At 36.1% G+C, this 14,397-nt stretch overlaps 2 protein-coding genes across 4 annotated transcripts in view; one reads left to right on the top strand and one right to left on the bottom strand.

Moving 5' to 3' along the window:
• Window positions 1–14,397, bottom strand: part of LOC133655405 (myosin light chain kinase, smooth muscle-like) — a 23,122-nt gene extending 8,725 nt beyond the window's left edge. The window contains exons 1-11 of one of the 3 annotated variants that reach the window (XR_009826994.1): window positions 14,231–14,397; window positions 11,697–11,843; window positions 11,515–11,634; window positions 11,349–11,441; window positions 10,979–11,109; window positions 10,742–10,898; window positions 10,318–10,620; window positions 10,163–10,250; window positions 3,672–3,875; window positions 3,386–3,603; window positions 3,197–3,320 (exon numbers count right to left, since the gene is read on the bottom strand). Coding sequence is in view for 2 of the 3 variants with exons in the window: in XM_062055531.1 (XP_061911515.1) it covers window positions 3,197–3,320; window positions 3,386–3,603; window positions 3,672–3,875; window positions 10,163–10,250; window positions 10,318–10,620; window positions 10,742–10,898; window positions 10,979–11,109; window positions 11,349–11,441; window positions 11,515–11,634; window positions 11,697–11,843; window positions 14,231–14,348 (1,703 nt within the window). In the remaining variant the exon portion in view is untranslated. Of the gene's footprint in view, window positions 1–3,196; window positions 3,321–3,385; window positions 3,604–3,671; window positions 3,876–10,162; window positions 10,251–10,317; window positions 10,621–10,741; window positions 10,899–10,978; window positions 11,110–11,176; window positions 11,282–11,348; window positions 11,442–11,514; window positions 11,635–11,696; window positions 11,844–14,230 lie in introns of those variants that run through there. The other 2 variants (XM_062055531.1, XM_062055533.1) reach the window with 2 other exon arrangements.
• Window positions 982–14,397, top strand: part of pus3 (pseudouridylate synthase 3) — a 40,756-nt gene continuing 27,340 nt past the window's right edge. The window contains exon 1 of the mRNA XM_062055534.1: window positions 982–1,102. Within this exon, the coding sequence (XP_061911518.1) occupies window positions 997–1,102 (106 nt within the window). The 5' untranslated portion in view covers window positions 982–996. The remainder of the gene's footprint in view (window positions 1,103–14,397) is intronic.

The following is a 14,397-nucleotide window of genomic DNA, read 5'->3' as shown; positions in this document are numbered from 1 at the left end:
AGCAGTAATCAGAGCAAAGAGTGGCTATTTTGAAGAAACTAGAATATACAAATGTTTTCAGTTATTTCACCCTTTTTTTTTTTGTTAAGTACATAACTCCACATATGTTCATTCATAGTTTTGATGCCTTCAGTGACAATCTACCATGTAAATAGTCAAGAAAATAAAGAAAACACTTTGAATGAGAAGGTGGGTCCAAACTTTTGGCCTGTAAGATATGTAAGTTGTAAAAAAAAAAAAAAAAAAAAAAAAAGTGACGCCATAAATGTTACAACCCCTATTAAAAATACAAAACGGTTCATTCCACCAACATTCTGGAACCAGGAAAAAAAGGTAAAAATAAAAAAAAATCTGTGGTAGGATAGGAACAAGTTATGTACAAGTTTCACTTTTGCATCGCATTGTCCATACCTGTGGTGCGTTTAAGGACCCTTGATTAAAGTTGAAAATATAGGCGGTGGGAGACTTAAAAGGGAACTGCGCTGTTTTAGGAATGTTGCCTATCGTTAGCAATCATGAGACAAGAACACACATGCCTTTTTTTTCTTTTTTCCCAACGGTTTTAAAGATGATAAAAAACACTTGAACTACGCGGGTAATGGGGGTCATCATTGTAGCCTTCAAAACCCTCCAACATTTTGTATAGACACTGCAAGTCTAAATATAATGTAGTAACAGACACGTTCATAACAATATGTAATATGTTCAATATTCACTGTATTTTGATCATTTTAAATCATTTCCAGGACTGATTTCTGTTTCCGTTGCAACGCACGTCTGACTTCTGGCAACAACTTGTGTTCGTACTTCCCGAATCAAACAAGTGTTTTCTAATCATGGCAGACTTGGAAACAGACAATGACTATTTTTGATTATTCACAACCTTATGCTTTTGAAGATAATTATACTGCTGCTTATAGAAGCCAGCAGGAAGGAAGAGTGAGACGTTGGAGCAGACGGAAGCCGGGAGATGAAAGAGATTTTGAGGCTATAAATATGGAACTTGGAGACAAGCCATTGACATACTGTAAATGGTGTGCTTACCCAAAATTAACAGGAAATGTCCCAAGCCAGCTGGACCAGACGAACAACTGTCCTTTGAGTGAGTCACTTTAATATCGATCATGATACACTCAGCATGTAATGCATGTTAGTACAACTTCAGTCCAAACGCCGTCTGGCTAGCTCAGCTGTGTACAAACAAAACATGAAATGTGGGCTAATACTTTACAGATACTGTAATATCATTAATCATGTTTTTCAGTCAGTACAAATTGGTGTCTTATCGCAGTGTTCTGCATTACAAACTCAAACGTGTTTTGCGTTGTCGTAGACGCTAACTTATCACTTGCCGTAGTTAGCTTTTACGGCTAACACTTTAGCACGACGATGTGTTACTACGATAGAAAATTACTTCCTCAGTGTTCGCTCTTACAATAAGTCGCTTCAGCTGGGTTATACAGGTTACAGAACGTAAATGAAGTATTGTTGACGGCTTTTGAATGCATTTTTATGTTGATTTAGAGGTAGAATTGATTGCTCACATTAGCTGCATTGCTAGCTACCTAGAACTAGCCGATTTTTATGTTAGAAAGCGAAAAAAAAGCCAACTTGTCTTATCTCTCATAATGATTGTGAAGGATAGACAAAATTCCCCCAAAAAAGTCCAGTTCCCCTTTAGTTCCCTGGAAATGCACTAATATAATCATATTGGTAATGATGCTTTATTTTGATTTATATTATCCACTTATGATGCGAAGGGAATTATATTTATGTAGGCTTTTCTTTAGTGACTCAAAGCGCTTTATATAGTGAAACCCATTATCTGAGTTACATTTTTAAACCAGTGTGGGTGAAGAAGTACAACAGCTGTGACTAGGATGGCAGAAGCGGGGATCGAACCTAGAACCCTCAGGTTGCTGGCGCGGCCGCTCTACCAGCCGAGCTACGCTGTGTGTATAACCCTGTGTGTGTCAGCTATAATCGCTACATTCAGTCTGAAGTAAAAGGAAACTTGACATAATAGTTACATGATTATTTGAATTCTTATTTTGCACACTTTATATTAAATTTGTTGGCACTTTTGTAAAAAAAAAAAAAAATTTTTTTTGATTTGTTTAAAAATACTTTTTTTTTTTATTTCTTAAAAAAAATATATTTTTTGATTTGTTGAAAAAAAAAGTTTTTATTTTTTTTAACAAAATCAATTTATGAGGGTTAATCTAAATATGTTCTACATATGTCAATCCATCCATCCATTGGACCGCTTTTCTGATCTACTAGTTAGCGTGTCCGCCCTGAGATCGGTAGGTTGTCATACCAAAGACTATAAAAATGGGACCCATTACCTCCCTGCTTGGCACTCAGCCAAGCAGGGAGTTAAATCACCAAAAATTATTCCCGGGCGTGGCCACCGCTGCTGCCCACTTCTCCCCTCACCTCCCAGGGGGTGATCAAGGGTGATGGGTCAAATGCAGAGAATAATTTCGCCACACCGGGTGTGTGTGACAACCATTGGTACTTTAACTTTAACTGATCCATTCTTCAAAAATTAAAAAAACCTAACCTAAGTTTTTTTACATGTAATAAAAAGCTGCTTTCAACTAAATCCATGCAATAATTAGTTTTTTTAGTACGGCATACAATGGATCGCAACTGGACTGTTTGGTTTGTCTTGGAAGACATTTATCGGCTCTCGTTCGAGACGTCTAAGACAAACCAAACAGTCCAGTTGCGATCCATTGAATGCCCTGAGATGACAATGACCTGGATGAATGACAAGACATTTTTAGTACGTGTAAACGTACATGTAAACATGTGTGTATATGGGGTGGTGGGGCCTATAAGAGTGTTGCGTATGGGAGCCCAGAATTTGGTGCTAAGCCCCTGGTAACCGCTATAAACAGCAGGTGGTGCAAATCGGGACAAAGGTGCATGAATGAACCTTAAACGAAAAGAAGTTGGCGAGGCTAATGTGTGTTGCGCAGGCTTAGCGGAGGTCAGCGCTCTTCGTGTAATCCATGCGAACATATCGCATCGAGACGTTTAAGCCAAGATGCCTGCGCCGCGGTCCACAGATTATTTATAGCTCTCAAGAAGCAATACGGGGCGATTTATCACGATGAGAATGGAATTCCCTCTAGGATTTCAAAGAGAGTATTCCCAGCTCCTCCTTTCCAGAATAAAAGTGATTTACAGGATGAAGCAGATGACTCCGATGCTCCACATGTCCGTCTCCACTCCCACGGGCTCGTAGCTGATCACCTCGGGGGCCACGAACTCCGGGGTTCCGTGCATCACCATGAGGGGTTTTCCCGGCTCTGTGGAAAAGAGCATATGTGGGTCTGTCACGTCTCAGCAGACCACCCCCGGTCGGCGGGCTTACCAAGTTTACTGGCCAGGCCAAAGTCGATGATCTTGATCCGGGTTCCGGTGGGGTCCACGCAGACAATGTTCTCAGGCTTGAGGTCCAGGTGGACGATGCTCTGCTTGTGGACATACTGCATGCCCTCCAGGATCTGCTGCATGTAGCGAGCGCTCGTCGGTTCCGTATGCTCAAAGTTGTCGTCCACGATGCGTTCGAAGAGCTCCCCGCCTGCGATACTGGAGGCGAAGCGACGTTCAGATATCCACTTGCGCTCCCGGTCGATCCACTCGGATGTTATACTTACTACTCCATGACCATGACCATCTCGGAGGGGGCTTCGTAGGCCGCCAGACACTGGACCAGTTTGGGGTGGTTCAGGCAGTTCATCAGCTCGATCTCCTGGTGGGCCAAAGACCTCTCTTTGGAGCTCCTGGACATGTAGAATTTCCCTGCGCACACCTGGCCCGACTCTTTGTGAGACAGCCGGAACACTTGGCCAAACTTTCCACTGATCATAAAACCAAAAGAGATTTTAGTTAGATATATTTTTCATTGTCTCATCGTATTTACCATAGTCCCGCCCCCCAATATATCGCTTGAATATCCCTACAATCCTTGACATGGCGTTTATATTTTAGTAAACAAATACCATGCGAACACTCCCAACTTCTGGGCGGCACCACGTATCGCTAACCTGATATCTCGCATTCTCTCACAGTGGCATCAGATATGTTTTTTCCCTTGAATATATTGAAACGTGAGATTTTTAGCTCCCCTTCTTGACCTCATGTTTTATACTTTAGTAAATAAATTGCAAGCTAACACATTTAACTTCTGGGCAGCACCAAATATCGATTTCACGATATTTGCATTATCTCATGGTAGCTTCAGAGATGTTTTTCCCCCCCGAATATGTTGCTTAATCCAAATGATTCCTACCTTCATTCCTTGACCACGTGTTTGTTTTTCTAACAAATTCCACTCCCAACACCCCAAAATTCTGGGCAGGACCAACTATCGATAAAACAATATTTCACATTATCTCACAGTAGGATCAGATATAGCTTTATCCCCCAAATATGTTGTAATACCCTGCGATGAGGTGGCGCCTTGTCCAGGGTGTACACCACCTTCCGCCCGAATGCAACTGAGATAGGCTCCCCGCAACCACAAACGGGACAAGCGGTAGAAAATGGATGGATACCGAACTTGATTCCTTGACCTCCAGGTTTATCTTTTTGTAAACAAATTCCACTCCAACACCCCAAAGCAGGGGTGTCCAAAGTGCGGCCCGGGGGCCATTTGCGGCCCGCAGCTAATTGTTTACCGGCCCGCCACACATTCTGCAAAAATTGCAAAATTGATAATATTGCAAAAATTAAAAAAAACATTTAAAAAAAAGTGTAATGAGGTGAAATCTAACAAGAAAAAGTTGCAATGTTGACACAAAGCTGCCATGCAGGCTGTTTTTTTTCTTTTGTCTTTATTATTCATTTTTTTATCAATTCTATAAAAAAAAAAGACAAAAAATCTATGTTATAATGAATTATTACTTAAAAAATATAACTTTAAAATGTTTTATGTGGAATAAATATTGCATATATTGTGTGGTTGCCATAAAAAAAACATCAAAGTTTTATTTGACAAAAGAGCATAATACAAACAATAAACAATAATAGTTCAAACGTAAAATGCACAGATATATCTGAAGTTGATCTCGTAATTTAAGTGTTAAAAGTAAAAAAAAACCTAATAAAAATGTATCACTTTATGAGTGGGGGACCTTTTGGATCCCAAATATATTTAGTAGGATTTTATTTAACTTTTCACTGTGATTACTCAAAAATATTAAAGAATTCAAATCAATGGTGTCCTGCATTATTGATCTTTTAGGGCTCTAATTACTAAATACTGCATATTTCAGTTTTACTATAAAAAACTAAGTTGTCTTTGACAGAAAAGGCATAAAAACTTTTTTTTTTTTACTTTATATCAACCTCAAGTTGATATAGAGATTTACTGTAAGCGTTAAATTAAAAAAAATAAAAAATATGACTTATTTTTAACAGTTTAATGACTGAGACCCTTTATGGTCCCCGGGAGCCCTAAAGGTTAAAAAATAAATAAAAATCCATATATTTTGTTAAGGTTTGAAAATGAAAAATATCAAAATGGCCCCCGCATGCTTAAATTTTTCCGTGTGCGGCCCTCAGTGGAAAAAGTTTGGACACCCCTGCCCCAAAGGGTTAGTTAGGGCTTAGGGTCGATAAAACAATATTTTGCATTATCTCACGGTAGCATCAGATATAGCTTTATCCCAATACATCATGATATCCCTGCAACTCCCACCTTTATCTTTTGACCTCATGTTTATATTTTAGCATAAACAAATTGCACACCGAGACGCCCAGCGTCTGACTGAATATCGATATCGCAATATTTTGCATTGTCTCATGGAAGAATCAGTTTTTTTTCCCCCCCAATATCCTTCGGCTTACAACCTTCATCCTTGACCTGGTGTTTATACTTTAGAAACAAATTTCATGCTGACACTCCCATCTTCTCGGTGGCACCAAATATCAGTAACACGTTATTTAGCGTTATCTCACAGGAACATCAGATATTTATTTTCACAAATATATAGAAAAATCCTGCGATTCCCACTTTCATCCTTGACCTGGTGTTTATATTTTATTAAAGAACTTCCATTGCAGCAATGTCAATTTCTAAGCGCCACCAAATATCGATAAAACAATAATTTGCCTTATCTTACAGTGGCATGGGATATGGCTTTATGCCAATATATTGTAATATCCCTGCAATTCCACCTACACCTTATGACCTCATGTTTATATTTTAGTTGTAAATCAGGGGTGTCAAACGTACGGCCCGCGGGATGAGTTTGCTAAGTATAAAAATTAACCTGAAATTTTTGAATGAAAGAAACTGCTGTTCTAAATGTGCCCACTGGATGTCGCAATAGCAATTATTTGTATCTTTGTAGATGATGCTACATATGTACAAAATAAACCACATGATGTTAGTACATAGGGTAAGGCGCAATAAGTGTTCAACATCAGCCTAAACCCTTTCGGTCTGCAACATTTTCAATTTATGAATGTACAACTGTTTGTTTATGTAAAACTGTTTGTTTAATTTGTTGACCACTGACAGAAGAAATAATAAACTAACTAACTAACATCAGTCAAGGAAAATTATCAAACTACATAAACATACTCTAATTTGATTTTGATATAATTTTTATATCTTCATCAATTGAAAATTAACACCAATGAGTTGACTGATTAACATTACATAATTTATTCAGAAAATATAAATAACGACAAAGTATATATCAGGGGTCACCAACGCGGTGCCCGCGGGCACCAGGTAGCCCGTAAGGACCAGATGAGTAGCCTGCTGGCCTGTTCTAAAAATAGCTCAAATAGCAGCACTTACCAGTGAGCTGCCTCTATTTTTTAAATTGTATTTATTTACTAGCAAGCTGGTCTCGCTTTGCCCGACATTTTTAATTCTAAGAGAGACAAAACTCAAATAGAATTTGAAAATCCAAGAAAATATTTTAAAGACTTGGTCTTCACTTGTTTAAATAAATTCATTAATTTTTTTACTTTGCTTCTTATAACTTTCAGAATGAAAATTTTAGAGAAAAAATACAACCTTAAATGATTTTAGGATTTTTAAACACATACCTTTTTACATTTTTAATTCTTTCCTCTTCTTTCCTGACAATTTAAATCAATGTTCAAGTAAATTTATTTTTCTTATTGTAAAGAATAATAAATACATTTTAATTTAATTCTTCATTTTAGCTTCTGTTTTTTCAACGAAGAATATTTGTGAAATATTTCTTTAAACTTATTATGATTAAAATTCAAAAAAATTATTCTAGCAAATCTAGAAAATCTGTAGAATCAAATTTAAATCTTATTTCAAAGTCTTTTGAATTTCTTTCAAAATTTTTGTTCTGGAAAATCTAGAAGAAATAATGATTTGTCTTTGTTAGAAATATAGCTTTGTCCAATTTGTTATATATTCTAACAAAGTGCAGATTGGATTTTAACCTATTTAAAACATGTCATCAAAATTCTAAAATTAATCTTAATCAGGAAAAATTACTAATGATGTTCCATAAATTCTTTTTTAAATTTTTTAAAAAAGATTAAAATTAGCTAGTTTTTCTCTTCTTTTTTTCGGTTGAATTTTAAAGAGTCGAAATTTAAGATAAACTATGTTTCAAAATGTGTCATTTTTTTCGCGTTTTCTCCTCTTTTAAACCGTTCAATTAAGTGTAAATATCATTAATTATTAATAACATAGAGTTGAAGGTAAATTGAGCAAATTGGCTATTTCTGGCAATTTATTTAAGTGTGTATCAAACTGGTAGCCCTTCGCATTAATCAGTACCCAAGAAGTAGCTCTTGGTTTCAAAAAGGTTGGTGACCCCTGGTATATATACTATTAACCGAAACAGGTAATTGTAAAAACAACCCAACAACATTATGATTTGTACAATTTCAGAATGTGCTTGTTCTATTTTTAAACAGAGAAATTAATCTGAAGTTGTCTCCATTTTTAAATTATTGTGCCGTGATTTTACCAGTCTGGCCCACTTGGGAGTAGATTTTTCTCCATGTGGCCCCAATATAAAATGAGTTTGAAACCTCTGGTGTAAATAAATTATATGCCAAAAAGATCTCGCCACCAAATATCGATATCACAATATTTCATGGTAGCATCAAATATTGTTTTCCTCCCAAAATAGCACAACATCTTTAGAATTCCCACCTTTATCTTTGACCTGGAGCCTCATGTTCAGAGAGTTGTGTGGCTTTCCTACTAAATATGGACATACGATCAAATCCGGAAAATGGCGTTTGCCAGTAAAATTCAGTGTTCGCACGTTTCTTTGTTACATCGCAATCTACTTAGAATGGACCGCAGACGTCTCCCTTATAAATATGCAAATCATATTGAAAGTAGCCATGTGACTGAGAACTGCAAGTGCTGCCCAATGAGGACTCAGTTTGAGGCGCTTCTTTCTCCTGCTTCAGAAAATAGCACCCACATAATTGTTCACATGTCTCTGATGTGAACATCAACCAGTCTGAGGAGTAAAAGTTGGCACTTTTTTTTATGTGGACTGTTACCCAGCATCACTTGTGTGTGTCGCTAAAGCACGGGTCCCCAAACGTTTTGACTCGGGGGCCGCATTGGATTAAAACAATTTGGCTGGGGGCTCTACCTACCTACCTATTTTTTTTAATGTATACCTTGCGCACTAATTGATTGAAAGAGTGCGCACTTGCCACGCTATCGATGGGAAAATTCATTTTTAGACAATATGATTTGCCTGAGCGGCTAGGAGCGGAAATGTAACAAGCCGTATACAATGTATTAGAAAGGACAGATTTTTTAAAAATAATTACAATATATATATTATATATATATATATATATATATATATATATATATATATATATATATATATATATATATATATATATATATATATATATATATATATATATATATATATATATATATATATATATATATATATATATATATATATATATATATATATATATGTGTGGGAAAAAAAATCACAAGACTATTTCATCTCTACAGGCCTGTTTCATGAGGGGTTTTCCTCAATCCTCAGGAGATTGAGGAAAACCCCTCATGAAACAGGCCTGTAGAGATGAAATATTCTTGTGATTTTTTTCCCACACATACATATTACGCTCTACCATGGTATCGAGCACTATTTTTGGGATAATCTAATTAAGACATATATATATATATATATTTATATATATATTTATTTTTTATTTAACTTGCGACTTCCCACGAGCCGGATTTTGGACGCACATTTCCACGTCTACGTCAGTTTTGACACATTCCACCTTTGTCGTGGAAAAAGGGCTTACGTTAGGTTTTTCTGCGCATGCAAGCTTTGTACATGAGGCCCCAGGTGTTTATATTTTAGAAACTAATTCCATGCGAACACTCATCTTCTAACCCGACTCTGGCCAGATCCTTGTAGTTCGCCGAGCTCCACACAAGGATCTGGGCTGGAGGACAATGCAACTCCTTCAAGATAGCAAAAAAATAATGAACCAATCCAGATCACCGGGCGCGATTTTGAAGATGTGACGTAGCGCCGAGAGTCAGGTTACCCATCTTTTGGATGGCACCATATACAGATAACACGATATTTCGCTTTATCACACAAACATCCGATCTGGTTTTTTTTGCCCAATATATTACACTAGTAGCTTCTAGGCAGCACCAAATATCAATATACTGATATTTGGCATTATCTCACAGGAGCATCAGATATAGTTTTTACCCTACCTACCACAACATCACTGCAATTCCCACCTTCATCCCTTGACATCATGTTTATATTTTAAAATATTGACATCACAATATTTCGCATGATTTTATCGTTTGTTTTTGTTACATGTACTGTAATATTTTACATGGTAATTGGGATTTGTTATATATTTTATATAAGAATATAATATATCAGTACATATTATATACTGTATATATAATAAATTCTACATATGTTATATTGCTACTATGGTACATTTTTGGTCTACTTAATACCTGCATTATTCTTTCCATCCTTACCCTTTCCATCCTCTGAAACTGAGCTACTGTGTGGAACAATTTCCCTTGCGGATCTATAAAGTTAGTCTAAGTTTGTTTCCCGACAACATATCACAGTATCCCATGTTGATGTAAGAGTAAATAGATGCTTACACTCCCAGCTTCTCGTGCACGTCGTAGTGATCCTTCACCGTATTTTGGGTGTCAATCTCCACTTGAGGTTCCGTCGCTTCCATATTTTCTACCAAAAAAAAAAGCAGACCTGTAAGCGTAACATTTCACACAGCAAAAAGACCGAAGTAACTAACTCTTGGCCGGCATGGTGACACAGTCCGACTCCTGACTGGGCTCGCCGACCCCCGCGGAATTGTAGGCCCGGACTCTGAAGCGGTACTGGCCGTGTGGTTCCAAGCCTGAACAGACCTGGTAAGACGTGTTCTTGCACCGCTCGGCGACTTCAGTCCAAGCGTCCGGACCCTTCTGCCGGACCTCCACGATGTAACCCAACACGGCCCTGCCTCCGTCGTAGTGGGGACCCGTCCAGGACAGGACCAGGGACTCGGCGGAGAGCTGGGAGACCACCGGGTGGGACGCAGGGGGTTCAGGTCGATCTGTTGAGGTTCAGAGTCATTCAGACGCATCTTCATGGTTCTTACTAGAACAGATGAAGATCTACTTTGTCTAATCCAACCCCTGACGGCTTCATTCATGGACGTCAAAGGGGAAACTCACCTATGACGCTGAGGGAGACGGTATGTTCGGCGGAATCGATTCTGTTCCGAGCTATGACCGTGTACGAGCCCGTGTCGTCCGCGCAGGCCTGCGAGATCACCAAGCTGCTCAGTGCGTCGTCGCTAATGATGGACATCCTGGGCCCGAGCAGCAGCGCCTGGGCAAGAAACGGAAGTCCAGAGTGAGGAAAGTGGATTCAACGACCCTCAGATGTGTTGATTGAACCCCTTAGGACACCTTGTCCCGGTTGAAGATCCAGCAGCAAGCAACAGGGACCGAGGCGCTCCTGAACGGACACTGCAATTGGACCTGCTCACCGACTCGAACCTCCACTTGATCTGGAGGATCCACAAACTCCACAGAAGGACCTTTGACAAGAAGAACAAAAGAACAATTGGAGCTCAAAGAATAACTTCCACAGTTGACTGGTCTTGCCTGTGGAGCCTTTTGTCTGAGGGCCACCTGTGCACACTGATGAAGGAGGAGGCGGGGTCACAGGGGTGCACCATGATTGGCCGATTAAAGCAGTACTTGACCAATCAGTGACAAGTGGGCAGCCATGATTGGTTGTATGTTCAACTTCAAATAGGTAAAGGGATAGATGTACCTTCTGGCCTCTGGCCTCTCTCTTTTTCAGGGTTTGCTTCTGTGTTTTCCGCCATCACCTCACAATTGTTTGGACTGCAGAAGGTCTTTGTTTCTGCGTGTGACAAGTCCGCCTCATTTGGATAGGCTCTTTTAACCAGGAAGTTGCTGTCAATCATTGAACAGACCTCTAATGTGTGATTCCGCACCGCATCTCAACGTCTCGCTGTCCTCAGGCGAACCCTTCCTTAGAGTCGCACCGGCGACGCCATTTTTGTCAGAGGATTTATGGAGATGTGATACATCACCTAATCAATGGGAAGTACATATTTGGGCTGTTTTTCGCACTTAGCAGTTCATGGTCACTCACCATTGTGTAGGCAGGAAACACTTAGTGGGGAACTTCCTGTGATAGACGCTGGCAATGTGGCGGCGCTTCCTTCGCTGTCGGTGTGGTGGCGGAGCGGTTCCGTGAAGGGTGGCGGGCCGAGTGATTCCACGGGGGTCTGTCTGGGATCTTAACAAGGAGGGCAATATTTGTATATACTTTTTAGTCACTCAATTGCAGAGAGCACCAGGCATTTATGGCTGTTTAGGGACGTTCAAACTTTTTCTGACTTATACGGAAACATTAAAAAGTGCATACTTTGATACTTTTTGTGCAATAAAAATGCTTGACTAGCTGAACAAAACATCCTCATCTTAGCTTTATGACAACAAAGCACATTACTGTAATACTAAATAATATATCTAAACAATTATTTTGTTTTTGTATCACACTAGTAGTCCTACAATCGAGGGAAACCAGTAGTAGGCCTACAAATGTTTTTGTTGTACTGTAGTTTATAATTTAAATAATGATATGTAAGTAAAATAAAAATATTTTTAAATACATTTTCCTAAGACACATACATGTATATGTATAAATAGATAGATAGATAGATAAACATAAAGTGATAAATAATGTATAAACTAAAAACAATATGTAAATACAATAACAATATTTAAAAATATAATTATCATAATACATTAAAACTGTTCTCTTTACATTAAAATACTTCTATTAATGATTAAATATTGATATATATACGATTACTGATGATTAAACTAATAATTATATGTAAATACAATAATAGTATATAAAAGATAATTCTAATACATAAAAAAATATCTTGACATTAAAACTTTTTTTCAAAAAATACTACTATCAATAATTGTAATTTTTAATAATGGTTAAATATAGACAAAAAATAAATATGTAATAATGATTAATTATATGTACATACAATAAAATAAAAACAAAATATTATCTTGACATTAATACATTTTCTCGAAAAAATACTGGGTTAGATTATAACTGAAATAATGATTATATATATATATATATATCCATCCATCCATTTTTTACCGCTTATTCCATTTGGGGTCGCTGGGGGCGTATGTATATGTATATTATATATATATATATATATATATATATATATATATATATATATATATATATATATATATATATATATATATATATATATATATATATATATATATATACACATTATATATACATAATATGTATATATATATATATATATATATATATATATATATATATATATATTGATTAAACTAATATATATATATATACAGTATATATATATATATATATATATATATATATATATATATATATATAAGTGATTAAACTAATATATATATATACAGTATATATATATATATATATATATATATATATATATATATATATATATATATATATATATATACATATATATATATATATTTATATTTATATATATATATATATATATATATATACTGTATATATATATATATATATATATATATATATATATATATATTTATATATATATATATATATACTGTATATATATATGTATATATATATATATATATATATATATATATATATATATATATATATATATATATTTATATATAAGTGATTAAACTAATAATTATATGTAAATACAATAAAAATATATATTTTAAATAACTATCATAGTACATAAAAAATTTAATTGTCTTGTCATTAACACCTTTGTGAGGAAAATACCACTAATAATGATTATAACATAAAATATATAGATTAAAAAAATACCATGGTATTGTTAAAAAAAAAAAATTATCATTAAAACTTACAACTAATACTGATTAGTAAATTTGTACATAAAAAATTAAGTTTTTTTATTTTATGTAAACACAAAAACAAAAATGTAAAAATAATTATTATATTACATGAAAAAAAACCTCTTGACAATATAACCTTTACTCAAACAAATACTACAAATGTGAAAAAAAAAATTCTCGTTACATTTGGACTTTTCATAAAAAAATTTAAAAAAAAGACAATATCCTCATAACTTTAAGACGTTGTCGTAAAATATTCCAGTAACGAGTTTTAAATTTAAAAAAATATGACATTGTAAATAAATAAATAAATATTTTTAGAATCATCGCAATAGATAGACAAAAACTATTTCATGTAATAATAAGATACAATGAAACTTTAATAAAAATAATGTTTGTAGTTGTTGTTGTTGTTGTTTGTAGTGGTTGTTATGGTTACTTCATACACATACCTGGGACAGTCCACAGCTGTGCCACAACAACAAACAAATAGGAGAAAACAAGCAAGTTTTGTTACAGAAGGAGAAAGTCATTATTATATAGGAGCTCACAGTCTCCCCCCCGCCCCCCATGTCCTCATGCAAAAAGGTCTACGAGTTAAAAAAAGGTCAAGCACGAAACACCCGCCGGGGGGTTTGTGGTGAGCTGCGGGCGATAAATGTTTCTGAATGGAAGCCAGGTGATTAACAGAAGACGCACTCGTGTTACAAACCACGTAGATAGAAACGGTGTTACCTGCCGCAGGTGAGAACGCCGCTTTCTCGGGAGAGTCCCGTCCGTTGCGTCTGTGCCTCTTGAACGCCAGGCGGACAGTGGACACGTATGTCTTTGGCTCGCCACCATCCTTGTCCATCCTTGCTTTTAAAATAGCCGCTGACTTTTACTTTGAGTGATTTATCCCA

This window comes from Entelurus aequoreus, linkage group LG08, assembly GCF_033978785.1.
Source record: "Entelurus aequoreus isolate RoL-2023_Sb linkage group LG08, RoL_Eaeq_v1.1, whole genome shotgun sequence".
Lineage (NCBI taxonomy): Eukaryota > Metazoa > Chordata > Actinopteri > Syngnathiformes > Syngnathidae > Entelurus > Entelurus aequoreus.
Note: the sequence above shows the minus strand (reverse complement) of the source record. Positions and strands in the feature narration are given on the sequence as shown.